Source organism: Ogataea angusta (assembly GCF_019207475.1).
Source record: "Ogataea angusta isolate 61-244 chromosome Unknown 61-244_NODE_11_length_350522_cov_89.849751, whole genome shotgun sequence".
NCBI lineage: Eukaryota > Fungi > Ascomycota > Pichiomycetes > Pichiales > Pichiaceae > Ogataea > Ogataea angusta.
Window position 1 is genome coordinate 258,639 of NW_025065225.1, and position 27,601 is coordinate 286,239.

Here is a 27,601-nt window from a genome sequence, read left to right on the forward strand (position 1 = left end):
TTCCACGGCTGTGTCCAACTGGCCGGGTAAAGCTGAATAAATAGTAAAATATTATATTGTTTTATTCATGAGCGACAGCGACGACGATTTGTTGGCGCTTGCCGGAATCGGCTCGGAAGGCGACGAGAGCGACTACGAGCCAGAAATCCAGACCACTAAGCGCGCGGGCGGTCTCAAGCGCAAGATCGACGAGTCGGAGGGCGAGCAGGACAACGACGACGACGACGACGAGTATGGCGAGCAGGACCCGTACCCGCTGGAGGGCAAGTACAAGGACGACGCCGACAAGGCGCAGCTGCTGGCGATGGACGAGGTGACCAGGGAACAGATCATCTACGACCGTGAGCAGGAGCGCGAGAAGTACAGGGAGAAACGGTTCTTGGCCCTGAGGGCGCGGCAGAGCAAGGCGGAGAGCAGTGCGATCAAGGCGTCGCGGACGACGGGCAAGTCGCTGCGGACGAGCAAGCTGTCTGAGCTGAAAAAGCAGAGAGAAAGGAAGAACAGGAAGGAGAGCAGAGCGTACGACTCTGACGAGGAGGACATGGACGCCAACGAGCTGGCAGACGAGCAGGAGGGCTCTGAGGACGAGGACGCGTACGAGGAGGACTACGAGATCGACGACACAGACACGCGTCGCAAAAAGGACACCACCAGCGACTACGACGACAAGCTTTACCAGGACGCGACGTTGAAGGACCTGAACGCCAAGGTGCGCGCTAGTCGGACCATTTTGTCGCGGTTCATGTTCCGCGACGAGTTCGACGAGGTCATCCGCAACACGTATGTGCGTGTGAACGTCGGGGTGTCGCGGGAGACGGGCCAGCCGCAGTACAGGGTCGCGCGGGTCGAGGAGGTGAAACGCGGCGGAAAGCCGTACCGGTTGCTGAACAAGCCGTGCGACGTGTACCTGCTGGTGTCGCAGGGCGAGTCGAAGAAGCTGATCGACATGGCGTGCATCTCGGACTCGCCGTTCAGCCCGTCGGAGTTCGAGGCGTACCGGAGACGGCTGGACGAGTCGGGGCTGGAGCTGCCGTCTGTGGGCCAGGTGGACGCGAAGTTCCGCGAGCTGCGGGACATGTCGACGAGAAAGCTGACGGACGAGGACATCAACAAGATGGTGGCAAGAAAGGAGGCCATCTCTGTGGCGGCGATGGACTCGGGCAACAGGGTCAAGCGGCTGGCCCGGCTGCGGGAGGAGCTGCAGGTGGCTGTGGAGCAGCAGGACGAGGCGCGTGTCGAGACGCTGACGAAGCAGATCGACGAGCTGGGCAAGTACGTGCACGCGGGCCACAGCGAGCTGAGCAGAATGGACCAGATCAACCTACGCAACAAGAAGAGCAACGAGACGGCCATTCGCCGGGCCGAGAAGCTGAACGTGGAGCACCGCCAGAAACAGATACTCAACAACAACTTCAACGACCCGTTTTCGCGGCTCCGCACCAACCCCAAGATCTTCTACTCGTCGGCCCAGTCTGCGCAGAAGGAGATGGCCGGCGAGGAGCAGCGTGTGCCGGAGCACGCCGAGCACCGCGAGGAGTCGCCGCTCAAGTGCAAGTTTGTGAGAGACGGCGTCGACGCGGTCATCGGGACGATCGACTTCGACGTCCAGCTGCAGCTGTAGCGGTGTATAAATATTAGCAATGCCTAGGTAAATGCTACGTACTCGGTCAGAAACCGCTTGTCCTCGTCGCCGAGCCGCGCGTACACGTCTTGGAACCCGCACAGGTTCTTGGCCGTGCACTCCTTGAAGAACGCGGCGAGCAGCTGGCGGATCTCGTCGCCGTGATTGTCTGCGAGCGTTCTGCCCGTGTGCTCGTCCTCGTGGACGTACTGCTGCAGCTGCTCGAACGACGGCACGCCCACGTCGTCGAGGTCTTCCCAGCCGTCGTCGTCGTCGGGCGGCTGTGCGGTCTCGGCCTGCTCTGTCTTCTGCGCCGACCGCACCTGGAACTTGTACTCGTTGAGCAGCAGACGCACGATCTTGACGTCTGCGCCGACCTGCTCGTACCGGAGCGGCATCTTGCGGGCCATCGACCGCGTCACGATCACGTCGTCCGGCACCTGGTTCGGCAGCACGTCGCCGTTGACCAGCGTGCGTTTCAGCCGCGCGTCGTCCAGCCGGTACATCTCGATGAATGCGCGGATGTTGGACAGGATCCGGTCGTAGCCGCGCATCACCTCGAACGCCTGCAGCCACACGGGCAGCACTTTTTCGAGCGCAGACCCGCCGTCGACCGCAAAGCCGGCGAGGAAGTCGACGGTCTGCTGTGGTTGCAGGACGGTGAGCGTGTTGAAGACCAGCACGAGGTTCTCGATCGTGATCATCTCCTTTGCGGCCAGCAGGCGCAGGGTGGCCGCCCGGAGAATGTCCTGGAAGTGCTGCCACACAGAAGACTCGGAGCTGAAGTTGGTGATCAGCAGCACAATGAGGTCGCCGAGCCGCACGATCGCGCGGTCGCTCATCGCCGGCGACAGGAACTTCGACACGATCTTGAGCAGCAGCTCGTTGCCCGTTGCGCCGGACGCGGCGTCGCGGTACGCGCGGATCTGCGGCGAGCCTCTGGACAGCAGCACGTTGAACACCTCGGACGACGACTGCAGCACCTCGTCGTCGTCGCACTTGAGGATCAGGCCGCAGATGGACGGAAACACCGCCTGGAAGACGTCCTGGGGCACGGCAGCGTCCTCGCTCCCGGGGCCCTTCAGAAACACCGCCAGCACCTGCAGTGCCAGGTCCAGCTCCGCCGAGTACTCTCCGTTGGAGTCGCCAACAACCTTCAGCAGCGGCGGCAGCGCCTTGTAGCACAGCCCCACGTACGTGTGTTCCGGGAGGCCCTTGAGCAGGTCCTCGATGCACTCCAGCGCGGACGCCGTGAGCGAGAAGTTCGAGCAGTCGCGGAAGCCGAGGTTCATGCAGAGCATGAGCGTGGCCTCGTCTGCCGCAAGCGCGCGGTTGTCTATGTTGATGATGATGGTGAGCGCCTCGAGGAGCATGATGTTGGTGTCCTCGGCGGCAGAGTCCGCGAGCTGCTTGACCAGCTGGAGCAGCCGCGTCTGGATGTCTGTGGTGAACTGCGCCGAGGGAATGAAGTGGTTGAAGTACTGGAATGCAATGAGCACGGCCGCGACCACGAGCTCGTGGTCCGCGTCGAGCGGCAGGCTCAGGATCTGCTCCAGCGCGCGCACGCCGTACTCCTTGAGGTACGGCTCGTACTTCATCAGGAATTTTGGGACCAGCATGATTAGCCGCGCCGAGAGCAGCTGCGCGCGGTGGAACTGCTCCGGAACCAGCTGCAGCAAAAAATCGAGCAGCTTCGCCGGCTCGAACGACGGCTGCAGCTCGGCCTCGTTGGAGAACAGACACAGCAGCAGGTACGCCGTGCTCTCGACCGACGCGTCGGCCGCGTCGGCACGCGCCTGCGCCGTGAGCCGCCGCACGAGCTCGGCCACCATGGCGCCGTTCAGCTCCGTGTTGGCGGTCTCGAGCAGGTCTCTCGTCGCGTCGCGCACGACGGTGCCGGTCTCGATGGTGAGCTCTGTTTCGACGCTGACAAACTCGTTGTAGTCGGCCTCGTAGCCGGCCTGTGCCTCGCGCGGCAGCACGTTCAGCTGCACCAGCAGCGAGCATAGCTCGTGCACCGTCGCTTCCGGCAGGAGCGTGTCCGGCAGGTCGGCAAGAGCCTGCAGAAACGCGATCGTGCCGGCAACGGCGGTCGCCAGCAGCTCTGACGAGTCGATGCGCTCGATGTGCACGCTCTGGAACTCGGTCACGTCCGAGAACTGCGCGTTGGTGGCCGCCTCGATGTCCTGGGCAGCCAGGAGCGGCACGTACACGGCAGCCGTGCTGGCGAGCTCGCGAACGGCCGTGTCGAGCAGCCGTGGCGCGTGCGGCGCAACAAGCTTGGGAAACGTGTTGGCAAGGGCACTAAGACAGCCATAAAGCTCGTTCTTCAAACCAACGATAACCAAGGACCGCAGCAGGGCCTCGTTTTCGACCAGCTGCGCGGCCATCGCGGCAAACAGGTCGACGAGCCGCGGCACCACCTGGTCGACAAACTGTTTGCGGGCCGGGTGGTCGCTCACCTCGGCGCTGTTGAAGATATCGACGACCGTCTTGAGCAGCCTGAGCGTCTGGGCCTTGATCTGGAAGTTGTACGAGTCGGAGGTCAGGATCATCTCGCACGTCTGCAGAATGCGCACCGACACGCCGCCCTCGAAAAACTGCTCGTCCGGAATGAGGTCGTCAAACAGGTCCTGAAGCACGGCTAGCGAGCCAAGCACCTGGTACGCGGTGCTGGCCTTGTCGGTGGCGGCGGCGTAGAGGTCGCTGAGCAGGGAGGGCCACTCGTCCGGGTAGTCCACCGCAGAGATCTGTGTGATGGCGTAGCTGGCGCTGTTGCGGATTTTGGAGTCTGCGTCGCCCACAAGCTTGAGCAGGCCGTCGCGCACGAACTGTTTCGCGGTGGCGGCGATGGTGGACGGGCCCTCGTACGAATCGAACGCCGGCGACCAAAACTTGGGCACGAGCCGTTTCACGTGCAGCAGCGCGCCCTGTCGCACGGCCAGATCAAGGTGAGGAGAGGTGCCGACCACGACGAGCGTGCACAGGGCCTGGCTGGGGTCGGCGCGCACCAATTGGTCGAACTCCTGCTCGGCGCGGGCCCGCACGTAATTATCGGGGTTTGTCTGATGCGAGATCAGCTGGGCGACCTCGGATTCCATGGCTGGCAGGGTCTTGTTGTGGTTCCGGAGTGAAAATGTTTGATAAAATTGAAATAAATTATTTTTTTTGTGCTGCCACCAGCAAAGACGGGCAAAAAATAATGCTAAAAAAACATCTGAATTAAAGGCAAACAGAAACCAAAAGACCAAGCATCACAGATTACAGCCCAGCAAGCCCAGAACATAGTAACCCCTGTCGCCAGAAAATGCTCTACGACCCATTCAACGATAAGAACGACCCATTCGTCCCCGACGAGGAGGACGATCTGTGTCCCCTGTGTGTGGAAGAGATGGACATCACCGACAAAAACTTCTGGCCGTGTCCGTGCGGCTACCAGGTGTGCCAGTTCTGCTACAACAACATTCGCACCAACCCAGAGCTCAACGGAAAGTGTCCTGCGTGCCGCAGACCGTACGACGACAAGAACGTCGTGCACAAGAGCGTGAGCCCTGAGGAGTGGAAGATGAACCAGGCCAGAAAGGAGAAGCAGAAGCGCGAGAGAAGACAGGTGGAGAAAGAGAAGAAGGACGCCGAGCAGGCCAAACGCCACCATCTCGCGGGAATGAGAGTCATACAGCAGAACCTCGTGTACGTCGTGGGGCTGAATCCACCGTGCAGCGCAGACGAGCTGCCGTCTGTGCTGCGTTCCGACAAGTACTTTGGCCAGTACGGCAAGATCTCGAAAATCGTCATCAACAAGCGAACCCCGAACCCAAACAACCCCCACCACACCAGCCCTGGCTACGGGGTGTACGTGACGTTTGCCAGGAAAGAGGACGCTGCACGGTGCATTGCTGCTGTTGACGGGTCGATCAGCGACGGCCGCGTGCTCAAGGCCGCCCACGGAACCACAAAGTACTGCTCGTCGTATCTGAGGGGCCAGCCTTGTCCGAACCCTAACTGCATGTTCTTGCACGAGCCGGGAGAAGAGGCCGACTCGTACACCAGAAAAGACCTGTCCACACGGGCCATCAACAAGAAGTTCGAGGAGAGAAGCGCGGTCAACGGCCTGATTCCTCCGCCAGCGAGCCAGAACGACACCGACTCGAGCTCGTACCAGGACCACAGTCCTGCTCCCTCGTCGGCTGTTCCTGCTCCCTCGTCTGCCCACGAGGACGAAAACAACCTGCCTGGTCTGCCGCCAACGGCTGCGTGGGCCAAGTTGCAGCAGACACAGTCCCAGATGTCGAATCTGGGACTCGGTCCGTCGTCCGTCAGCGACCTCTCCTCGGCCCCTGCAGCGCTATCTGCGTTTCCAACACTTGGCGACGCTATTTTGCAAAAACCAGTCAAGACTCCTTCTGTGCAGACAAAGAAGAAGGACAGGGGCAAGGAGACCGGCGTGGTGGAAGACTCGCTATATTGCTACAAGCTGATCGACGACTGCATCAAGCTGCTTAACAACCAGCAGGAAGTGTCCTACGCCATCAAGCCAAGCATGAGAAGAAGTAATGTCCAGAGCTCGTTCCATTTGTTTTCCACCGAAGAAATGCAGAAGTCGATGCTGTCGGAGGGCGACAACAAGCAGCACATGTCGCGGCTCGTCGACTCGCTGCTGTTTGCTCCGTTCAGCAAGAATTACAATTACAAGACGGCAGCTCTGCAGGAGCCCGCCAAGCCAGCACAGCCTACACAGCCAGCACAGACTTCCATACAGCACCAGTTCTACCAGCCACAGCCCCAGAGATACCCGAACAACATACTCCAGGGCGGCAAGCAGCCCGTGCAGAGCACACAGTCTGCACAGCAATTTCTACAACAACAGCTACTCCAGGAGCAGAAGCTGAAAGCGCTGCGCCAGGACAAGCCTAGCACAGCCACACCTCCGCCTCCCGGTCTTTTCCCTGCTGCCAGCGCTGACAACATCAAGACGACAAACAGCGCAGAGCTGCTGAGTCAGCTGATGGGCGGAAAGAAACTGGCTGTCTAATTATGTACAATGTCATTAGTTGGTGTAATCAATATCTATCCTTGTTGACGAACCTGCCCAGAGGACTAGCCTCGAGGCCAGGGATCTCGTGGTAGCTGATGTTCGAGTCGAACCGCACGCTCGAGCCCGGGATCTTGGTGCCGTCCTCTTTCATCAACAACGCTGCCGGAGGAGTGAAGTACACAGACGAGTCCAATATGCGCTGTGGCGATCTCGCTGGCGAGCGCAGCGGCGACATGCTGGATATCTGGGAGATCTGCGACGCGTTGGCGGTCGACTGGTCTGGATTGAAATGGTAGTAATTATTGGTTGTGGTGGTTTTCGAGGACCTAAATTTGTTGAACAGAATGTTGGGCACCAGCACAAGAAACAGGGTCAGGAAAATAAGGCCAAAGAGCGTGCGGAAACTCAGATTATGGAAGAACGCGTTCATGCACTCGGCCAGGATCTCGAAATACGCCACTGTAGTGATCACCGCCTCCGGGTCTCTGTTCATGCAGTTGTCCCACTCGTTGCAGGACTCCTCGAGCGCCGGCACGCGCAGTTCGGGCGAGCAGTTGTTCCTAAAGTATTCGCGCTTGCACATGTTGATTTCGTGCACCACCTTGTTGGAATATCCCTGAATCTTGCGGTCTGCGTCTCGTTTGACGGCCAGAAACGAGAACAGCACGACGGTCATGAAACAGGCGAAAACCAGCGTGTTGAGCAGGATCTGCACCACTAGCGTAAGATTAGACGCGCACTGCGGGTCAGACAGTAGACTGTAGACGATTTTGGAGAGATTGGACTCTTTAGGCGGGATTTTCTCGACTGGCTGGGGCTGTTTGTTGTCCAGATTCTGCCACAGACTGGAGTTTGAAAGCCGTCTTCTTTTGCGGTTTACCACGTTGATCGGCGACCCCGACGATCGCTTGTCGAAGACATTGTACGCTCCCTTGACCGGGTTCAAATGGCCGTCCTGCGTCTTGGACATGCGGAGGCCGGGCTGAGAGTTGACAAAGTCCTCGCTGACAGACTTGCGGTCGGGACTGAACTTGAAATTTTTCAGGATCGACACTGGCGTTTTGTTGGAGGACGCAAACGATAGCGGGGTCGAATTGTCCTCTTTGTTGAGATAGGAGTAGTTGTTGTTGAGTTTCTCGGGAGCGAGCGTCTGGCCCAGCTGTGCCTTGCGCAGCGTTTCTGTCACCTCGTGCCGTTCGTGGGTCATGTGACTCTGCACGGGAGTGAGGTCGACCTTCAATTCTGGGCCCAGGGGAGTCGTCTGCGACATGCGAGGAAAACAAAAATAAATATAAAAAATATGTCTAATGTTTCGACGGGTCGATCGTCTGTGGATGCATCACCTGAGCCTGCCAGCATGGACTCTCACTTTCGGGTTGTACATGGCTAGCAACAAGGGGCGCCTTAGCGCGGCAGCCTGAAGCGTCCCTCACCTCCAGATCGCGGCAGATCGGCCGCGACCCGGCTCCTGAGATAAATATTTATCCCTCACTTTTTTTTCTCCCCCTTTATGTATTCGCTGGAAGTGCACCTCGACGACAGCGCCCACAGCTTCAACAGCGTCCACGTGGCGGGCTCGTTCAACGACTGGTCGCAGACGGCCAACGCACTGCAGTACGACGCTGTAGGCACCAGATGGGCTACCCGGCTGAAACTGAGCAATGTCCGTGTGGGGGACAAATTGCTGTATAAATTTGTTGTCAACGAGCAGGAGTGGGTTTGCAACGACCAAGAGGCCACAGAGACAAACGAGCTGGGGACGCAGAACAACGTTGCTGTGATCACCGAGGCCATGGAGGAGCCGGACTCCACAGTGTCGTCTGCCTGGGTTGAGGTGGGGGACCAGCAGGACGAGCCAGAGGAGGCAGCCAACGAGGAGCACGAGCACGAGCACGAACCGGCGCCGGAACCGAACCACGTGTCGCACAAGAAAAACTACTACTCGTGGCTGGTGTCGATGGCCGGACTGCTGGAGTCGCTCAAGTGGTTTTTCAAGTGCTATCTCGTGTCGATATTTACCAACAAGGGAGCAAATAGCCAGTGACCCCGAATAAATTGATATTTTTTCTATTTGCCGAAAATGCGCAGCTCTGCGTACCTGAGGAGCGGGTACGAGAGCCCCGTGAACGCGACGATCAGCCACGTGCCGATGTCGCCGCCATAGTCGCCGATCTGGCGTGCCAGCACCCCGATATAGTACACCTGGTCCATCCCGAGCACCGCGCCGGCGGCCCCCACGCAGAAAGCCACAGACGCGGCGATCCCGTACGTCTGGCAGCTGGGGGAGTCCCAAGCTGCGAAGTTGTAGCAGGGTTTCTGGCCATACTTTGGCGCAACCGTTGCTTCGCAGGCCATTTCCTTCGACTCGACGTCGTCGGCTATATGGTCCTCTGCGAACTCGAATCTGAACAAATTGACCAGCCTGGTGGAGCGGAAGATCAGGTTCTCCTCCACGAGGATCACAAAGTAGATCGTGATCCAGTAGCCAAGCATGGGCAGGAAGTTCGACAGGATCGTGCTCAGCTTGTCTCTGCCGGCCATCGCGAGCACCAGCGTCACGGCAAACACCACGAGCACCATGAACCAGCGCGGGATGTTGCGATACACCCACGGATCGACGATCTGGATGATGAGCGCGGACGAGTACAGGTTGATGATATTGTTGGTCATGAGCGAGAGCCACAGCAGAATGAGCAGGAACTTGCCGAACCCGCCCCACGCGTCGAAAACGAGGTTCAGCAGGCCGCCGAGCGAGGACGCTTCGTAGGCCGCGGCCCATGTCGGTTTCGAGACGGCAGCGTTGCCGATAAGCAGTCCGATGACTGCTCCCACGGTGGTCGGGACGGCGATCGAGAAAAGCGTGAAGAAGAACACTTTTTTCTGGCTGAACGTCTCGGGCAATAGGATGTAGTAGTCCGACGCGATGCCTGCCCAGGTGGCCGTCACAGAGTAGCACAGCGTGAAGAAACAGAGCCGGTTGCCGATCACCGTGAGTCCGTCGCCAACAGAGACAGTGCCGTGGAATTGGGTGATGTCGTGGCGGGTCATCGGGTACATCAGGACGACCGTGATGATCACGACGACGCCGACGACGGTCTCGAGCTTGAGCACCAGCCGGATCCCGAAAATGGACACCACGACGCTGAGCAGACTGATAATGAGGATCCCGATCTCGATGGGCACCCTGCCGTTGCTCATTGAGAGCAGGATCTGGCCGCCGATCACAGAGTTCGTGACTGTCCACCCGCCAAGCCCGACCACCGATATCAGACACACCACCTTGATGGCCAAACGGCCAAACAGATAGCGCACCAGGCACAGTTGTCTGAGGCCGGACCTGGGGCCCAGAGTGGCCGCGTACGCGGGGAGCAGGCACCCAAGCAGCATTCCTAGCAGCCCAACGACCATGGAGTCCTTGTATCCCAGGCCGAACAGCAGCGGGCCGAGGAAGAAGGAGGACATGGAGGTGAGTCCTCCACAGCCCGAGTTCCACAGCCCGGCAATGGACAGGAGCACCCATTTGGACGTGGACCGTTCGTCGGGCAAGCAGCGCTCGATGCCCCTGGACTCGACGCCGAGCGAGTCGACTTTGCGCGAGATCGCTTGCAGGGTGCGGAGCATTGGGAGAGAGAGTGGTTCAACAGAGGTTTATATATTGGATAGGGCAGGGAATAGATTCGATATCGGATAGGAGAGGGGCAAATATCTATTAGCGGAGGGGCGACATGAAAAAAAACTCTAAATCAACTGATACAGTAAATAGAATATGTACGGTTAGTTCTGCTTTCGGAAAATGCCCATTGGGTTTTCTGCGTCGAGCGACGCGCCCGTCGGCCGTGGCGGCTCGTCGTCGTCGTCGCTGTAGTCGCCAAACTGCTGTCCCGTGACGTCGTTCACCACCTGGCCCGACATGAACGGCAGGCCGTTTGGGCCCTGGAAGTTGCGCGGCGCGTTGCCGCAGCGGTCCTTGCCGAAGTTGATCTTGCACTTTCTGTAGTCCGGGTTGTTTCTGATGCCGTCGATCGCCTTGATTGCGCTGGAGATGTTGGTGAAGTTGACGAAACAGCAGTGTTTTTCGTCGTAGAAGTTGATCTGCTCTGTCTCGCCAAACACCTTGAAATCGTTGTACAGTTTTTCCCTGGTGAACTTGATTTCCGGGATCTTGTCGAGCCCGCCGATGTAGATGTTGCGCGACGCGCCGTTGCCGACGGCCAGGTTGATCGAGTTCGGCAGCGGGCCCGAGTGCTTGCCCCAGCCGACCTTGATCTTGCGGTTGTGGATCACGAGCCCGTGCAGCGACGACATGGCGTAGAACTGCGCCGCAGACACCGGGTCTATGAACGTGATGAAGCACACGTGCCGCTCAGGGATCAGCCGGACGTGGTGCAGGATGCCGCCCCGGCACACGTTGCAGATCTCCTCGACGGTCGAGTCCGGGTGCAGGTTGCCCAGGTAGATTGTGCGGTTGCCCTGGTTGCCCTGGCCGCCTGCCGACGTGGCGATGATGGCTGCGGCGTTGCTCTGGCGCACCAGCGTGTCGGCAATCGCGTCTCTGTCGACCTGCGCGGCGAGGTTGTCGCAGTTTGGGTTCAGCCCCAAATACTGTGCCGCGTTGTGCTGCTGTGTCTTGGTGACGAACGCACACCTGTCCTTGCCGTAGAACACTTTTTTGTCGCGGTACTTGTCCACGAGCGGCAGCGACTGGATGCACTTGATGGCCGCGAGGATCGAGGTGAAGTGCGCAAACGCGATTTTCTTCTCGGGCAGGATTTTGATCGTGTCGATGGCTCCGTAGTGTTTGAGGTCGTCGTACAGCTCCTGCTCGGTCACGCCCGGGTCCAGGCTGCCCAGATACACGTTTCTGGTGGCGTTGTAGCGCGCGACACACGACGCCACCACGGGCTGCACGGGCGTGGGCCTGCCCCAGCCGATCTTGAGCTCGTGGCCGCCGATCGTGAGGTGTTTGAGGGTGGCGTCGGAGTGGAACAGCATGGCGGAGTTCTCGTCCAGAAACGACACGAACGCGCAGTTCTTGGACGGCACGATTTTCAGCGACTCGACGGTGCCGGACCGGACGTGGTCCAGCAGCTCGTGGGGCTCCATGTCGGCCGGGATGTTGCCCAGGTACACCGTTCTGCTGGGATATGACGGAGGGTAAGCTATCTGGGCGCTGTCGTGGCTGTTTTCAGCAAAGGGGACGTATTGGAACTGCGGGAACGCCATGGACATGATGGATCATCGGGTCTGGCGAAATTGGGTGAAAAAGAAAGTTAGCAAGAAACGCAAGATTATTTACGGGGGGGCAGAGGGAGACAAAGATACTGGACGGGTGGGGCGAACTGAACAAGTGGAGGGCGCCCGCCAGACAAAGTAGCGGACAGGTACACACAGGTACAGCCAGGGCATCCAGGGGATAGCGGAGGCCGGCCACGGCGCTGGTGCAGGGCAAAAGCAGCTCCTCCGCTGCACTGTTCCGCTCAGCTGTTGCGCGGCCGGCTTTGCCAGCGAACCGAGGCCCAAACTCTTCGTCCAGACGCTTCGCCCAAAGTCCGCCGGCACTTTTGCTAGCACGGTGCTTTCTTAGTTGTCGCGAAATATTTTTTTATCCACCATGAGCAACAACACCCAGGCGCACATGATGCGGCTGCTGAACTCGATCCAGCCGCCGCCCGGGATGACCCGCCAGCAGCGGCTCGAGCAGATGATCCAGACCGGCGAGCTCAAGGACGAGGACATTCTCCTGCTCAAGCGACACCAGCAGATGATCAAACAACAGCAGGCCCAGCTGCAGGCTGCGCAGGCCGCGGGCCAATTGACGCCGCAGCAGCAGCAGCAGCTCGTCCAGAAGAAGCTGGCGCAGCAGCAGCAACAGCAGCCGGGCCAGCGCAACTTCCTGGGGCTGACCCAGGAACAGCTAGCCAAACTGAACCCGCAGCAGCGCAAGATGCTCATGATCCAGCAGCTGCGCAGACGGGCGAAAACACAGCGATTCTACGAGAGCAGCGAGGAGATCCTGAAAAAATTCGAAAACTATCCGGCCTCGCTCGAGTTCCACATCCACGAGAACCACTACCGGTTCGGCAACCAGGACGCCATCATCCCGAAGAGCTCGCCCACCGTGAAGGAGTTTCTGGAGTACGTGGCGAAGGGCGAGATCCCCGAGCCGCTGGTCGAGGTGATCAAGGACGGCGGAGTGCAGCTCTACGACGGGAGCCTGATTCTGAAAGTGTACGACCACAGAAACCTGATCCCCGTCAAGCAGGAGAAGCAGGAGCCCGGCGACGGCAAGCCGGACGCGCCAGAGACGAAAGCCAAGCCCAAAGAGTACCGCACCGTGCTGCGGTTCACGCAGCTGGCCCAGTACGACGACCTGTCGTACCAGGCCGACACACAGCAGTTCCACGACACTTTTGCGTTGACGTTCGAGAGCGAGGTGCTCACTGCTACCAATCGAAACATCAACCTGCAGCCGATCGTGAACCCGTACCACTACGACAAGTCTCTGCGGCCCTACGACATGGTGGCGCCCGAGTACGACCCGGAAACGGATCAGATGAGGTTTGTGCACCGGGCCGACGCGCGGGAAGTGGACCAGGACGGCCAGAAAACGAGTCTGTACCCGCTCTCGTACACAAACTACCCGTACAAGCCGTTGCACGAGGACCTGCCGCACACAAACTCCAAGTACGAGCAGCTGATGACGATTCTGAGCGAGTCGTACACGCACAACAACCGTCTGTCGGAGTCGGCGAAAACAAACACCAACGAGCCAGGCCAGTTCCAGCGGCTGCGGTTCGTCGAGATGTGGCGCCACAAGGTGGAGCTGATCAAGCAGGCGGCGATCTCCGGGGGCATGAACCCGAACGCGAGCGACCCGAGCATGAACGGGCTGCTGGGAGGCATGACGCAGCAGCAGCGCGCGCTCATCAACCAGGAGCGGATGCTCAACCAGCGGCAGAAAGAGCAGATGGCCTCGGCCGTGGCCGCCGCAGGGCATCCGCACGCCGTGAAGCCAGCAGACTCCAGACAGGGCTCGACGCCGGTGCCCAACATGAACGGCAGCTTCATGGCGCGCGGAGTGTCCACGCCGGTGCCGCACTCGATACCCGGCTCGATGCCCGGCTCTGCGTCGGCGGGGGCAGAGATGACGCCCGCAAGAGATAAAAAGGGAGCCAAAAAGATACGCAAGCCGGCAAAAAGACAGGCCACCGCCGGCCCCGTCTCGTCGCCCAGTCCGTCCCTGTACCAGCAGATCCCGGGAGCGTACTCGCCGATGGACGAGCCGGCGCGCAAAAGACGCATGCCCTACAAACAGCAGCCAGATAGCGGCACCCCTTCGTAATTTAGTTCTCTTCTCCTTCTATACAGTATTTCAAGATCTCGCAAATATAGTCTCTGTCGGCGGCGTCGAAGATCCACAGGCCGTACGTCTGCTGGCTCAGGTCGCGCACAATGATGAGCTTGTCTGTGTTTTCGACAATGATCCCGTCGTCCGGGTCGGTCAGCTGCTTGTTGCTTATGAGCCCGATGCTGAAATTCTCCGGCTTGATTCTATTGAGCACAATGAGCCCAAACGTGTACAGCTGGTCGTTCTGGACAATCTGCGGCGCTGGCGTGGGCCCTGCCACCTCGCTCTTGCGCGAATAGATCGCCAGCGGGCCCTGGAAGTCGAGCTTCACCCAGTCGTTCTGCTCGGAGTCAAAGCGGTATACCACACAGTACGAGGTCAGATGCACGAGCTGGTCGATCAGCGGGTCGTATTTCGCTATCACGTTGAACGTGAGCGCCTGCTTGTATATCTCGAGCGTCTTCTGCTCGTCGATCGTCTCCTCGGGGGGCGACTGTGCTTTCTTCTTGGCCATAAAATAAAATAATAAAATTAAATTATATTTTTTCTCCTAACACAGCCGTATGTACATGAACACTATGCAGCATCTCTAACATCATTTCTTGTCCTTCTCGGCTTGGTCGATCAGCTCAAACTCCTTCCTCCAGACCCCGTTGCCCTCATCAGCAGTCACGTCGCCAAACAGCGTCGCAAACACCTCGTCGTACCACTCAACAGGCACGGGCGTGATGCCCTCCTTGACGTTGTCCTGCAGCTCGTTCCAGTCGGCAAGGTTGTCCTTCGGGAAAATCACCGTGTTGACGCCAGACCTTCTCGCAGCGAGCGTCTTCTCCTTGAGGCCGCCAATACGCAGCACACGGCCTGTCAAGGTGAGCTCTCCCGTCATGGCAATGTCGGGTCTCAGAGGCTTGTTCAGAGCAAGGGAAAGGAACGACGACGTGATCGCAACACCGGCAGACGGTCCGTCCTTTGGCGTGGCGCCCTCAGGACAATGCAGATGGATCTGCGCACGGTCAAAGAACCGGTTCTCGGTGAACTTCTTGGCCAGATACATCTTGGAGAACGAGTACGCGATCCGCACAGACTCCTTCATCACGTCTCCGAGCTGGCCCGTGCGCTCTAGCTTTGGCGTCGAGTCCTTGTTGATGGCGTGCTCAATGATCGACTCGATGTACAGAGCAGACCCTCCCGTCTGGGTCCATGCCAGACCCATGACCACGCCCGGTGGTGTTTTCTCGTATAGTCGGTCTGCGGTGTAGACGGGGGACCCCACGTAGTCCTTGAGGTTGTCTGGGGTCACCTCGATCTTGTAGCCTTCAGGAACGACCACCTTTGGAGGCTCCTCCTCTTCCTTGGCCTCCTCCTTGGGCTCTTCTTTGTCTTCGTTTTTCTCAGAGCCTGATGTCTCGGAGGCCTCTGCCGGGGATTTCTCGGACTCTGTGGTCTTCGCGGCCTCCCTGGCCTGCTCGTTCTGCTCGACCTTTTCGTTTGTGTCGAAATCCACGCCATCAACGTCCTTCACCACCCGCAATGCCGCCTTTCTAAAAATCTTTTCAATCTGCTTCTTGAGGTTTCTCACTCCGCTCTCGCGACAGTAGCCTCTGATCAGCTGCTGCAGAGTGTCCTCTCTTAGAGAGATGTCCACATCAGTCAGGCCAGAGGTGTCCTTAGCAGACGGAGCAAGGTAGTTTTCGGCAATCTTGATCTTCTCGTCCTCAACATACCCGGCAATCTCAATCACCTCCATACGATCCAGCAATGGCGCAGGAATCGTGCTGAGAGTGTTGGCTGTGCACACAAATAGCACGCGCGAGAGGTTGATAGGAACGTCCATGTAGTAGTCCATGAACGTTCCGTTCTGTTCGGGATCAAGCAGCTCCAGCAGCGCAGCGGAAGGGTCGCCGCCGCTGCCGTGGTGGGTGTGCGAGATCTTGTCGATCTCGTCGATCAGAACGAGCGGGTTCTCGGTTTCTGTGTTCTTCAGAGCCTGCACCATGCGACCAGGAATGGCACCGACATAGGTTCTCCTGTGGCCCTTGATTTCTGCAACGTCGGTCAGTCCACCGACTGAAAACCTGTAGAATTTCCTGTTCAGTGCTCTGGCAATGGACTTGCCAATAGACGTCTTACCAACACCGGGCGGACCAACAAAACAGACGATCTTACCGTTGATCTTGTTGAGGAGCTTGCCGACAGCAATGAACTCCAGAATCCGGTCCTTGACCTCCTTCAGACCGTAGTGGTCCTCGTCCAGAATCTGCTTGGCAATCTTGAGATCGTATCTGTCTTTCGACTGCAGTCCCCATGGCAACTGGGTCAGCCAGTCCAGGTAGTTTCTGGTCACAGCGTACTCGGCCATCAGCGGCTCCAAGGTCTGCAGCTTGTTGATTTCCTCCTGGAAAACCTTCTGCACCTCTTCGGGGAACTTCAGCTTGGACGCCCGCTCGTTGTACTTGGCGATCAGCTTGTCTCTGCCGTCGTCAATTCCAAGCTCTTTCTTGATCCACTTGAGCTGCTCCTGAAGGTTGAACTCGCGGTGTCTCTTGGCCATTCTCTCCTCGAGGTCCCGCTCGATCTGTTTCTGCAGCTCCTTGTTCATCAGTTCCTTCCTTAGCAAATTCAAGGCCTTATCCAGTCTGTCTGGAATGTTTGTGCAGTCCATCACGTCCTGCAGCTCCTGTGGAGTGGCAGCAGCAACAGCGGCAGCATAATCTGCCAGTCTTTCAGGATGGTGGTACACGTCGCCCTTCAGGGAGCTGATAAAGTAAAGCAACTGGTCACTGAACGGTTTGTTGAGCTTGGTGATCTCTCTCAGCGTCTCAAGGGTAATGGCAGTCAATGAGTTCACTCTTGGGTCTCTGTCCGGATACGGCTCGTCCTCGACATTGGACACGTTGACCAAGCTAATTGGGTATTTCTTGAGGAACGCGGTAGGATTGTACTCGTCGTCCTCGTCAATGACAACGTCCTCGTCGCTGGACTTGATGACTTCCGACGGAGACTTTGGCTCGTCGCCCTCCTTCTCGCCGGTTATTCCCTCGATGATCTGCTTGCCTGCCGACTCGTCCACATCTGTGGTGGAAACTTTCACAAAGCTGTGTTTGCTCTTGGAAACATTAGGAACAAACAGCTCGTCGATTTTGATCCGCTTGTGAGGAAACAGCACGGTCGTCAAAGTCTCCACGCCGGTCTCTGTGTCTCTGGTATACACGTTAGACGTGATTTGCGCCAGCACACCGGTGCTGTACACCTCGTCCTTCGAGTTGATGACGTCTCCCTCCATGTTCTCGTCTTTGAACAGGAAACAGCCGATGAATGGATACTGGGTGGACGTGGCCTCCTTGACGGCCTTGATCACGTTCACGTCGGTGATGATCACGGATCTGTAGAAACCAGGGAACAGCGGTCTTCTGGAAATCGGCAGACCAATAATTGGCGGATAGATCTCTGGCAGCTCGACTGTGGCCGGACTGTTGACCGACGACTCCTCGTCTGCAGGGTCGTCGCCCGAACCAGGATTGCCTGGGGCTCCTGCCGACCCGCTGGAGCCATTGGCGCCTGCAGCGACGCCGGAGCCGGCAGAGGGGGCAAGCGTCCGTGGTTTCGAAGTTCTGGGCGTCTTGTTGTCTGGCTTGTCCTTTTCGTCGTCCTTCTTGTCCTTGTCCTTCTTCTTGGACTCGTCCTTCGGGTCGGGCTCGTTCTTCTTCGACTTCAGGTCAAACATCGTCCCGCCAGCCACACAGGGCGGGCTCACAGAAGCAGGTATGAAGTCTATCCCGTCCGCGTTGACCCAGAGCGCAGCCTCTTTGCCTAGCAATGGTTTAGCATACTGGTGGTGGACCGTGCTCGCCAGCCGGGTGCACGCGCTGCGCACAAGACGGCCTCTGAAAACTCGTCTTGAGCAAGAAAACATGGATGAATTATTCAGGTCCGATACTTTTTCTTTTGCCACTGTGCACGGTCGATCGACGGACGAATTTTTGGTAGCTGATAAATATCACGAATATATAGCTAGAATACGGGTTGCAGACACGTTTAGTCCTTTGGCCCAATCATCTTCTCTGGTCTGACCCACTCGTCGAACTCCTTTTCGCTCAGCATGCCCAGCTCCAGAGCGCTCTCCTTCAGAGTGAGGCCCTTCTTGTGTGCGTTCTTGGCCGTCTTGGAGGCGTTGTCGTAGCCGATCTTTGGGTTCAGAGCAGTGACAAGCATCAGCGACTCGTGCAGAGTCTTCTCGATCTTGTCTCTGTTGGCCACAATGCCGTCAACACAGTGCACTCTGAACGAGTAGCACGCGTCGCCAAGAAGTCTGACCGAGGACAGCAGGTTCGAGATCATGACCGGCTTGAACACGTTCAGCTCGAACTGGCCCGAGGCGCCGGCAAACGTGATACACGAGTGGTTTCCAAACACCTGCGTGCACACCATGGTCATGGCCTCGTTCTGGGTAGGATTGACCTTTCCCGGCATGATGGACGAGCCCGGCTCGTTCTCAGGCAAAGAGAGCTCGCCGTAGCCGCATCTAGGGCCAGAACCAAGGTATCTGATGTCGTTGGCGATCTTGTACAGCGAGACAGCCACCGTGTTCAGCGCGCCAGAGGCCTCGACAACGGCGTCGTGCGCAGCAAGAGCCTCGAACTTGTTAGGCGCAGTGTGGAACTGCAGACCGGTCAGTTTCGAAACCTCGCTTGCCACCTTCTCGGCAAAGCCTTTTTTCGTGTTCAAACCAGTGCCAACGGCAGTGCCACCTTGGGCCAGATATCTCAGGCTCTCGAGGCTGTGCTCGACTCTGGCGATGCCGTTGGTCAACTGCTGCACATAGCCGCTGAACTCCTGCCCGAGAGTCAGCGGAGTGGCGTCCTGCAAGTGAGTTCTGCCGATCTTGATGATGTCGGCAAACTCCTTGGCCTTCTTGTCAAGAGAGTCTCTCAGAGCCCTCATTTCTGGCAGCAGGTGGTTGGTGATCTCTGTGACGGCAGCAATGTGCATCACAGTCGGGAACGTGTCGTTGGACGACTGCGACATGTTGACGTGGTCGTTTGGATGCACGGGTTTCTTGGAGCCCAGTCTTCCGCCGAGGATCTCAATGGCCCTGTTGCTAATCACCTCGTTGGCGTTCATGTTCGACTGGGTTCCCGAACCCGTCTGGAAAACCACCAATGGGAAGTGGTCGACGAGTTTCCCTTCCGCGACCTCGGTGGCCGCCTGTTTGATGGCATCGGCGAGCTTCGGGTCCAGAATGCCGAGCTCCGCATTGACCGTGGCAGCGGCCTTCTTCAGGACACCAAACGCGTGCACGATCGGCTCCGGCATTCTTTCTCTGGCCCCGCCAATCTTGAAGTTCTGCAACGATCTTTGAGTCTGGGCTCCCCAGTACTTGTTGTCGGCGACCTCGATGTCTCCAAACGCATCCTTCTCCGTTCTCATGGCTCTGGTGGTGGCCGAAAAAGCTCTTGATCCGATTCTCTTAGCACTCAGTTTCGCACTTAGCATGTTTTCTTTTGGCAACAACAATAAGTCTTGCTACAGCCTGTAAGAAGCACTCGAATTATATTTAATTTAATTTTTCGACCCGGGGAAATCCCAAAACTCGCCCCGGTGTCCGATTCCGGAATCGAACGAAATAAATAAAGCTGTGCTGTTACAGTCCATGCCTTTCATTGCATTTTCTAGATTATGTAGTAGCCCTCGTTCGAGGCGTTGTAGTGCACGTCGAACGGCAGCTCTTCCTTCGACTCGGCGCTCACCACAGAAACAACAGTCACGTCGCCAACCTGCTCGCCGGCTTCCACCCGCTGCGAAACAGAAAAAACGACCTCCATCGGGAATAAGGCTTCTTCGTCATCGATTCCGCGACAGAGAATTTCAAACGAGCCTGACGGATGCTCCACTAAGTCCGACAGTTTCACCAGCAGACCTTCCTCAATGTATTGCAGCGCCACGTTGTTGTGGTCGCTCGACTCAATGGTAGCATCGCCAGTCGGTATCAGCAAGCTGGCCTCGTCGAGCTTCTTCTCTGGATGCGCCTCGTACTCAAACGTGAGGTTCACGGTGCCGTCCTCGTTGTTGCTCACCCAGGTGGTCAACACCAGAGGCAACAAGGAGCTGGACTCGCCCGAAACGGACGTCTTTGACACAGACCTCCATCTGAGCACGCCCAATGGCTGGTCGTTCGAGGCAAACGGCTTGGACTGGTCCTTCATGCCGATGACAGATTCAGAATTGAACAGGTTTTTGTCCACCTTCGGATGCGTCTTGTATTGAGTGTTGCGCTCTTGCGTGGAACCGAGTTTGAGATTCACAAGAGCGTATGCTAGCGACGGATCGTTTATTCTGAGTTGCAAGTCTCCTTGCACCTCCGCAGTCGAGATCGAGCCCTCTCTTGTGATCTGGCCGGTGAACTTCTCGTTGACGAGAATTAGAATGCCGTTGTTGGGGATCCGCTCTTTGGCGGGAGGCTCGTAGGATGGCGTCGATTGGGTCGACGGCTGCGGAGTAGGAGTCGAGATGAGAAGAGGCTGGGCCTCGCCACCCAGACTCGTCGTCTTCTTGCCCAGCTGCAGGCCGCCCTTTCTTGGAGGAGCCTTGGTGAACTGTTTCTCCGGCGCCGTGTACGATGGCTGTGTGAATTGGTGTTCGGGCTGTGCTGGAGGCTGGTACGACGGCTGGACAAAGTTCTGGGACTGCTGAAACTCGTAGGACTCCATGTTTTTCTTCATCATCTCTCTTCTCTGTATTTCCTTGGCCTTTCTCTTTCTCTCCTCGGCGGCCTCCAGCTCCTTGTTCCGCTCGATGATCTCCTGGATCTTTTCTTCGTGGGACTCCATTTCCAGGAACGTGATGATCTGCGACAGCGAAAGGTTCTCCTTGTACCCCAGGTTGATGATCTCGTCGAACGCGTTGAGGATCTCGAAACAGTTGTCAAAGATTTCTCTCTCGTCGACCGTTCTGAGAATCGACGTGATGGTCTGTGTGAACAAATGCAACGTGTCGATGTCCTGCAGAATATTAGAGTGCTTGTTGGTGATCAACACCACGTAAAATTCCTCCAATGGCTGGTAAACGTATCTGACATTTTCACCTTGGACCGTGGTGTGCTGGGTTTTTGTCGTGTCCGGCAGCAGCGTCGGAAAGGCAGCCAGCAACGAGGTGACTCTGTCCTTCGACAGGTCTCTGAATTGTCTGGAAATAATGGCTTTTCCGCCTCTTGTACAGATCGAAGCTGCTAGGACCACCATTAGAACTAATTGTTTTTGTTAATTCAATTTGACTATGTGTCCAAATTTACGATCTAGAGACTCGGGGCTCCCAACCCACCTGTGCACCGTGGTGCCAAAAAAATTATTTAGATTTAAATTGAATAAATGCCCTTGTTAAATGAAGACCGACTACTATGAGCTGTTGGGGGTGAGCGTGGAGGCGTCTGATCTGGAGATCAAGAAGGCTTACCGGAAAAAGGCGCTCCAGCTTCATCCGGACAAGAACCCAGACGATGTCGAGGGCGCAAGTCGCAAGTTCAATGAGGTCAAGGTAGCATACGATACCCTCAGCGATCCCCAGGAACGGGCGTGGTACGATTCCCACAAGTTCCAGATTTTGATGGAAGACGGCGATCGGGAACTTGGTGACGACAATTCCGCCGAGGTGTACTACGCCGGCCTGTCTGTGGACGACATTACGCAATATCTGAATCCAGATCTGTACATTAGGATGGACGACTCGATCAGCGGGTTCTATGCTGTTGCTGGGGTTGTTCTCGACCGCATTGCGAGCGAGGAGGTTTCTGCGGGCAAGAAACAGAAACTGCCTGGTTTTGAGAGCTACAAAGACGACACGCCGATTGCCAATGCGTGCGACCCTAAAGAGCTGCTCTACCCGAGGTTCGGCAAGTCGCGGTCTGACTACGGCGAAGTCGTGCGGATTTTCTACAAGGTGTGGGGCAATTTCGCTTCTGTGAAGAGTTTCAGCTGGCTAGATGAGTACCGGTACTCGAGCGCGCCGGACAGACGCACCCGACGGCTGATGGAGAAGGAAAATAAAAAAATCAGAGACTCTGCGCGCAAAGAGTACAACGAGGCCGTGCGCCGGCTAATTTCGTTTTTGAAGAAGCGCGACCCGCGCGTGAACGCGACTGCGCAGCGCGAGTACGAGCAGGAGCGGATCAGAAGGCAGCAGGACGAGGTGAAGCAGCAGGCGCAGCGAGAAAAAGAGCAGCGGCAGCGGGACAAGGCAGAGTTCACCGAGCAGAGCTGGCAAATGCTGGACCCAGACGACCTGGCGGAGATCGAAGAGCAGCTGGACAAGCTGTATACGGAAGAGCAGGACGAAAGCGAGGACGAGGAGCTGTACGAGTGTATTATTTGCGACAAGCATTTCAGGCATGAGAAACAGTTTTTAGAGCACGAGAAGAGCAAGAAGCATCTCAAGCTGTTGAAGCGGCTGAAATGGCAGATGCGCAAGGAGGGGATAGAACTGGGGATTGATGAGGGGGGTTATGTGCGCAGCGAGGACGAGTATGAGAGCGCGGTGGAGGACTTCGAGCCTGAGCAGCCTGAACCCCAGCCTACTGAACTTGAGACCGAAGAAATCCAGCCCCAACCTGAGCGTGCAGAACCTCAGCCTGTTCCGTCTCCGGATTCGCAGACGGCTTCCATACATTCGGCCCAGCGGGGCTCTGCTTCTCCCGAAGTGGATGACGTGCTGGACGAGGACGAGCGACTGGCCGAGCTGGGACGGGTTCTGAACGGCGAGGACAGCGACGACGACTGGTCGACGCGCAAAAAGGGCAAGAAGAAGAAGACGCGCTCCAAGTCTTCAAAGCCTGCCTCGCAGCCAGCAACCCCGACTGGCGAGAAATGCACCGTGTGCAAAGAAACCTTCCTAAGCCGCAACAAACTGTTCCAGCACATCAACGCTACGGGACACGCGTCTGCACCTAAGAAGAAGAGACGCTGAGCAGTGTGACACAGACGATCGACGTGTAATATTTTTCATCGTCGCGGGCCCAAAAAAAAAATATAAATACGCATGAGGGATACCTCCAGAATATAGAGCAATGTATTTTTTAGTGAGGAGCGCCGGGCGCAGAGGCGCGTTCCGGCGGACAGCCAGGTTTCAGTCAACGGCCACGAAAGTGGTCAACACACGGACGCTTGTGCTGCGCATTCCTGAGTATGAGCCCGGGGACGAGCCTCTGCCGGGGGCACCAGACGAGCCGGCCGCCGGTGGCGTGGACAGCGGCCCGGGCCAGGAGACGTGGGACACGGTGGACTGGTTTCTGGGCGACAGCCACGCTGTCGAGCCGGTGCCGGTCGTCTACGACTCCAAGGCGGTGCTTCCCAGCAGCAAGCAGGACCAGCTTATGGCGAAACTGGCGGGCAAGTACGACGCTCAGTACCTGCCGCGCAACCATTTCGCGCCGGGCACGCCGCTGCAGCAGCTGGAGTCGCTCAGCGCGGGCAAACCGGGCCAGATCCGGCTGTCAGTGACGAAAATACTCACTGGAGCGTACTGCGAGCTACAGAAAATGTACCAGCTGTACATGGGCGTGACGGAGGTGCCGCAGACGCGGGAGATGCTGCGCGGGTCGCAGGAGCACGAGCAGATCGAGCTAAAGACGCATCCGGTGGCGGAAGTGCGCGTGGACAACAAGACTGTCAGGGTCGACCAGACAGTGCGGCTGAAACCGTCTGTCGCGGCGGACGTGCCCGTGACGGCGCCGTTGCCGGACGAGCTGGCGCAGATATACAGACTCTTTGTGGACGAGAGTTTTGAGAAGTCGGTCGCGCACCAGTGGTCGCGCAACGTGTCGCGGCTCGCGCAACTGGTGGCGTTCGGCTCTGCGCGCGAGATCCTCGTCCACGCCTACTACGGCCAGCGGCGACAGCAGCTTTACGTGGGGGGCGAACCAGAAGTGGGGGTACAAGATGACGTGCGTCCGGATCTGGTGCTCATCAGCGGGGTGATCGACCTGCTCTCTTTGGCAGGCGACGAAACGGCATTTTCGCTGTACCAGCGCGAGCTCGAGGCGCAGCTGGACAACCCGCTGGACCTCGCGCAGCTCGTTGCCGGCGTCAGCGCCACGGCGGCCTCGTGGTCGGACCTGCTCGAGCTGCACGTTGCCGACCTGAAAACCAGGTCCTACAGAAAACTGCCCCCGCCCGCCACGCAGCAGCTCAACTTTGTCCAGGTGGCCATGTACGCGCGGTTTCTGGAGGTGCTGGCGCAGGACCCGGCAGAAACATACCGGATGCTGCTGCTGAATTTACGCAAACGCAACATCGACCCAGCCACGGTGCTGGACCCCTCGTTGGTGGTATATTTGCTGCTAAACAACAACTATCTAATTGCCGACCTGCATCGGCTGCAACAGGGCCAGGACATCGGGTTTGCGCCGTTTGACGCTGCGGTCGCGAACAGACCGGCGGAAAACTACACCTTGGGCTGTTTGGAGCCGGTGTTCCGCAGCAATACTGCCGATCCACGCCTGAAAACGCTGCAGGAAAGTGTGCCTTCGCAGCTGGCGCTCGAACAGTGGACGCGCGTGCCCACGTTCGAGCTGCTGGCCGCGCGGACAGCGCAGCTGCTCGGCACGCTGCGCCAGTTCAACATTGCGCAAACGGCCGTTGACTACTCGCACCAGGGCGACATCTTTTCCAGCACAGCCAGGCCGTACAATAGGGAGTTCGCCGACCACTCGATCGCGACGGGCATGGACCTCTGGCTCGCCAAAAGAGCACCGCTCGGGCCTGCGTACAAGAGCCTGTGCCAGACCTGCGAGTTTGCCCCGCGCTGCGGCTATCTCCACGCGCTATCGTGAGTCGGCTGGGCCCGGGCCCGCCGGCGATTGAGTCTGGTGCTGGATCTGGGCCGTTTGCTGCGTGTGCGCGGCGCCAGTGCCAGAAACGACAAACTGCGGGTTTTGCAGCAACAAATACAGCGACCGGGATCCGTGCTTCCTGCGGATGGCGCCGCGTCGGCGGAGCGCGCCGGCGGCGGCCTTGTGCGATTTTGCGATTTTTGGCGCTGTTTTGGGCGTGCGTTTGGGCTCGTGGTCTGCGTCGTACAGGCGGCCCATCACGAGTTTTATTTAATTTATATATTTCATATTTATTTATTTTTCTTCCGGTGTCTGACATAAGCACCGCTATATAAACCCGCGTGGTGAAAATTTTTGAACCTCGATACGAACGCAGCCTATTCACTGCACCGTCCAGCGTGGACGAGTGGAGGGGAAAAGGTTGCCAGATCAACGCGGAAACATCTCATAAACTGTCTTGCGCGCGATGCGAGGCGGGCTACTAAGTGTCTGCGACAATTATATATTATTTCCAATCCTATAGTACACAAATCAGTCCGTAAACCATTGAAATCAGGCCGACTCCAATGTTGATTTTGCCGGCGGCGCCCTCGAAAATGGAGGCTGCCGGTGTCGAGCTGTAGCTGGCCGAGCCGGCCGTGCTGGACGTGAGCAGGGTGCTCTCGGTGGCTGTCGAGTACGTGGTGAGCTCGACCGGGACGCTCGAGATGGTCGACGTGTAGACGACCGGCGACACGGACGGCTCTGTCTCGACGGGCACGGAGACCGTCGACGGCTCGGCGAGCTCGACGGTGGCCTCTGGCACGGAGCCGGTCGATGTAGAGCTTGTGGCTGTGCTCGAGGAGCTGCTCAGGACAGTCGCGCTGCTCGAGGCAGAAACGCTGCTTGAGGCGCTCGCACTGCTCAGGGCTGCGGCACTGCTGTCGGGACAGTACGTCGTCAGCACGGTGGTGACGCCGCCGACGACGGTGGTGACGGTGGTGACGGTGCCAGAGTCGCTGGAGGAGGCGGTGCTAGAGGCGGTGCTCGAAACGGCGCTGGAAACGGTGCTAGAAACGGCGCCGGACTTTGCCGAGCTCAGCGGACAGATTGTCGTCACGACCGTCGGCGTGCTGTGGACCGTCGTCGTGTACGACGTCAGCTCAAACGCAACACCGCCGCCCTTGGAGCTCACGACCGCCTCCGACGAGACAGGGCTGTGCGTCGTCACGACGGTCACGTGACCGGAGACGGTGGTGGTGTACGACGAAACAACGTCCTTGGTGGTCCACGTGGAACACTTGCCCGCCGAGCAGGACGTGACGGTCTCGGTGACGGTCGCGGCGGTCGTCGGCGTGGCAGCAGCAGCAGACAGCGGACACGTCGTCGTTATCACGGTCACGTGACCAGAGACGGTCGTCGTGTAGCTCGAGACGATCTCCTCTGTTGTCCATGTTGAGCACTTTCCTGCCGAGCACGACGTTGTGGTGCCGGTGACGGTTTCAGCATTGGCGTCGCCCGAGCCGGAAGCCCCCGAGAGCGGGATCAGCGTCGTCACTACCGTCTCGTGGCCCGAGATTGTGGTCGTGTACGACGACACAATTTCGTCGGTCGTCCACGTCGAACACTTGCCGGCCGAGCACGAGACAACGGCCACGGCGGTGGCTGCGGGCGTCGTTGCCTGAGCGGCGACTGGCGTGGTCACCGGCGCCGACGACGACGATGCGCCGGTAAGCGGGTACAGCTCGGTCACGACGGTCTCGTGGCCGGAGATGGTGGTGGTGTAGCTGGACAAGATTTCCTCGGTGGTCCAGGTCGAGCACCCGCCGGCGGAGCACGAGGTGCGCGTCAGCACGGTGTGCGGGTCGCCGGCGGAGGTGCTGGTCACGGGCGACGCCGTGGACGAGCCCGACAGGATCTCGTATCCCGTGACGACGGTCACGTGCCCCGAGATGGTGGTGGTGTACGAGCTCACGAGCTCTGTGGCCGTCAGCGTGGAGCACTGGCCGCGGTAGTTGCAGTCGGTGTAGGTGGTTGTGATGGTGATGTACTTGTTTTCCGTGACGCCGACGCTGTTTGTGTCGGTGACCGTCGGCGTGAGCGTCGCGTCCAAGAAGTCGTCGGAGTCTGCTCCGCTGCTCAGCGTGATCACGCTAGTCTGGGTGATGGTGGAGTCTGTGGAGCAGGACGACACGGTGCTTGGCGCGGCGGCCTCGATGGACGAGTTCCAGTACCTCGGCTGGATCTTGAGGAAGTTGTCGTAGGCAGAGGCCTGGGAGGCCCACAGAGAGGCCGCCAGGGAGGCTAGCAGCGTGCGATCTGGTCTCATCAATAAAAGAGGCTGAATGCGGGTGTGGGAAACGCTTGGGGCATGGTGGGTATTTATATGTCGATCCAGGCAAATCAATGTCCATTGTTACGGACGAGCCCAGCTGCTATCATGCTTAAATTTGGATGGCTGGTTTACGTATCAGCTCGATGTGAGGCGCTTTCGAGACTTGGTTGGGCGGTGCACGACCCTGGGTCGACGGGACGGGTTCTGTCGCTGGCGCCTTTTAGCTGGCCCAGACGGCGTGCACTGCGATGGGGGCCTGCTGGGGGCTACTTGCTACCGGCTGTCTGCCGCATTTCGCCTGTGGGGCGTCCGCTGTCCCTCAGATCAGCCACCGTCTGGTTCTCAGATCTGATCTTGATTTTTTTTTTCACGCCGCACAGCCGCAGTAGTTTTAGTCTCGCTATTTTCAAACCAGCCATCTCGAAATTAAGCTTTGACGCAGCTAAGCTATTTACCTGATCTCC

The 27,601-nt window shown here is 58.2% G+C and overlaps 17 protein-coding genes across 17 annotated transcripts; 9 read left to right on the plus strand and 8 right to left on the minus strand.

The window, feature by feature from the left end:
- Window positions 1-67: 67 nt before the first annotated feature.
- KL928_004906 (uncharacterized protein) lies at window positions 68-1,638 on the plus strand (the record flags this gene model as incomplete). The annotated part of the gene is made up of 2 exons (XM_043205656.1): window positions 68-788; window positions 854-1,638. 2 exons carry the CDS (start codon window positions 68-70, stop codon window positions 1,636-1,638), a joined length of 1,506 nt encoding a protein of 501 aa, XP_043057901.1.
- A 6-nt stretch (window positions 1,639-1,644) lies between these two features.
- Window positions 1,645-4,722, minus strand: KL928_004907 (uncharacterized protein; the record flags this gene model as incomplete). Its single annotated transcript, XM_043205657.1, has 1 exon — window positions 1,645-4,722. One exon carries the CDS (start codon window positions 4,720-4,722, stop codon window positions 1,645-1,647), a length of 3,078 nt encoding a protein of 1,025 aa, XP_043057902.1.
- Window positions 4,723-4,928: 206 nt separating this feature from the next.
- Window positions 4,929-6,653, plus strand: KL928_004908 (uncharacterized protein; the record flags this gene model as incomplete). Its single annotated transcript, XM_043205658.1, has 1 exon — window positions 4,929-6,653. The coding sequence occupies one exon, from the start codon at window positions 4,929-4,931 to the stop codon at window positions 6,651-6,653; it is 1,725 nt and encodes a 574-aa protein (XP_043057903.1).
- A 28-nt stretch (window positions 6,654-6,681) lies between these two features.
- KL928_004909 (uncharacterized protein) lies at window positions 6,682-7,926 on the minus strand (the record flags this gene model as incomplete). The annotated part of the gene is made up of 1 exon (XM_043205659.1): window positions 6,682-7,926. The coding sequence occupies one exon, from the start codon at window positions 7,924-7,926 to the stop codon at window positions 6,682-6,684; it is 1,245 nt and encodes a 414-aa protein (XP_043057904.1).
- Window positions 7,927-8,166: 240 nt separating this feature from the next.
- On the plus strand, window positions 8,167-9,560 carry KL928_004910 (uncharacterized protein; the record flags this gene model as incomplete). Its single annotated transcript, XM_043205661.1, has 2 exons — window positions 8,167-8,661; window positions 8,796-9,560. The coding sequence occupies 2 exons, from the start codon at window positions 8,167-8,169 to the stop codon at window positions 9,558-9,560; spliced, it is 1,260 nt and encodes a 419-aa protein (XP_043057905.1).
- A 19-nt stretch (window positions 9,561-9,579) lies between these two features.
- Window positions 9,580-9,857, plus strand: KL928_004911 (uncharacterized protein; the record flags this gene model as incomplete). The annotated part of the gene is made up of 2 exons (XM_043205662.1): window positions 9,580-9,605; window positions 9,665-9,857. 2 exons carry the CDS (start codon window positions 9,580-9,582, stop codon window positions 9,855-9,857), a joined length of 219 nt encoding a protein of 72 aa, XP_043057906.1.
- A 205-nt stretch (window positions 9,858-10,062) lies between these two features.
- On the plus strand, window positions 10,063-10,347 carry KL928_004912 (uncharacterized protein; the record flags this gene model as incomplete). Its single annotated transcript, XM_043205663.1, has 1 exon — window positions 10,063-10,347. The coding sequence occupies one exon, from the start codon at window positions 10,063-10,065 to the stop codon at window positions 10,345-10,347; it is 285 nt and encodes a 94-aa protein (XP_043057907.1).
- Window positions 10,348-10,430: 83 nt separating this feature from the next.
- KL928_004913 (uncharacterized protein) lies at window positions 10,431-11,885 on the minus strand (the record flags this gene model as incomplete). The annotated part of the gene is made up of 1 exon (XM_043205664.1): window positions 10,431-11,885. One exon carries the CDS (start codon window positions 11,883-11,885, stop codon window positions 10,431-10,433), a length of 1,455 nt encoding a protein of 484 aa, XP_043057908.1.
- Window positions 11,886-12,291: 406 nt separating this feature from the next.
- On the plus strand, window positions 12,292-13,998 carry KL928_004914 (uncharacterized protein; the record flags this gene model as incomplete). Its single annotated transcript, XM_043205665.1, has 1 exon — window positions 12,292-13,998. One exon carries the CDS (start codon window positions 12,292-12,294, stop codon window positions 13,996-13,998), a length of 1,707 nt encoding a protein of 568 aa, XP_043057909.1.
- A 1-nt stretch (window position 13,999) lies between these two features.
- KL928_004915 (uncharacterized protein) lies at window positions 14,000-14,518 on the minus strand (the record flags this gene model as incomplete). The annotated part of the gene is made up of 1 exon (XM_043205666.1): window positions 14,000-14,518. The coding sequence occupies one exon, from the start codon at window positions 14,516-14,518 to the stop codon at window positions 14,000-14,002; it is 519 nt and encodes a 172-aa protein (XP_043057910.1).
- An 81-nt stretch (window positions 14,519-14,599) lies between these two features.
- On the minus strand, window positions 14,600-17,917 carry KL928_004916 (uncharacterized protein; the record flags this gene model as incomplete). Its single annotated transcript, XM_043205667.1, has 1 exon — window positions 14,600-17,917. The coding sequence occupies one exon, from the start codon at window positions 17,915-17,917 to the stop codon at window positions 14,600-14,602; it is 3,318 nt and encodes a 1,105-aa protein (XP_043057911.1).
- Window positions 17,918-18,039: 122 nt separating this feature from the next.
- KL928_004917 (uncharacterized protein) lies at window positions 18,040-19,497 on the minus strand (the record flags this gene model as incomplete). Its single annotated transcript, XM_043205668.1, has 1 exon — window positions 18,040-19,497. The coding sequence occupies one exon, from the start codon at window positions 19,495-19,497 to the stop codon at window positions 18,040-18,042; it is 1,458 nt and encodes a 485-aa protein (XP_043057912.1).
- Window positions 19,498-19,673: 176 nt separating this feature from the next.
- KL928_004918 (uncharacterized protein) lies at window positions 19,674-21,242 on the minus strand (the record flags this gene model as incomplete). The annotated part of the gene is made up of 1 exon (XM_043205669.1): window positions 19,674-21,242. The coding sequence occupies one exon, from the start codon at window positions 21,240-21,242 to the stop codon at window positions 19,674-19,676; it is 1,569 nt and encodes a 522-aa protein (XP_043057913.1).
- A 139-nt stretch (window positions 21,243-21,381) lies between these two features.
- Window positions 21,382-22,959, plus strand: KL928_004919 (uncharacterized protein; the record flags this gene model as incomplete). The annotated part of the gene is made up of 1 exon (XM_043205670.1): window positions 21,382-22,959. One exon carries the CDS (start codon window positions 21,382-21,384, stop codon window positions 22,957-22,959), a length of 1,578 nt encoding a protein of 525 aa, XP_043057914.1.
- A 100-nt stretch (window positions 22,960-23,059) lies between these two features.
- Window positions 23,060-24,823, plus strand: KL928_004920 (uncharacterized protein; the record flags this gene model as incomplete). The annotated part of the gene is made up of 1 exon (XM_043205672.1): window positions 23,060-24,823. The coding sequence occupies one exon, from the start codon at window positions 23,060-23,062 to the stop codon at window positions 24,821-24,823; it is 1,764 nt and encodes a 587-aa protein (XP_043057915.1).
- A 517-nt stretch (window positions 24,824-25,340) lies between these two features.
- KL928_004921 (uncharacterized protein) lies at window positions 25,341-27,131 on the minus strand (the record flags this gene model as incomplete). The annotated part of the gene is made up of 1 exon (XM_043205673.1): window positions 25,341-27,131. One exon carries the CDS (start codon window positions 27,129-27,131, stop codon window positions 25,341-25,343), a length of 1,791 nt encoding a protein of 596 aa, XP_043057916.1.
- Window positions 27,132-27,173: 42 nt separating this feature from the next.
- Window positions 27,174-27,596, plus strand: KL928_004922 (uncharacterized protein; the record flags this gene model as incomplete). The annotated part of the gene is made up of 1 exon (XM_043205674.1): window positions 27,174-27,596. The coding sequence occupies one exon, from the start codon at window positions 27,174-27,176 to the stop codon at window positions 27,594-27,596; it is 423 nt and encodes a 140-aa protein (XP_043057917.1).
- Between the last annotated feature and the right edge of the window lie 5 nt (window positions 27,597-27,601).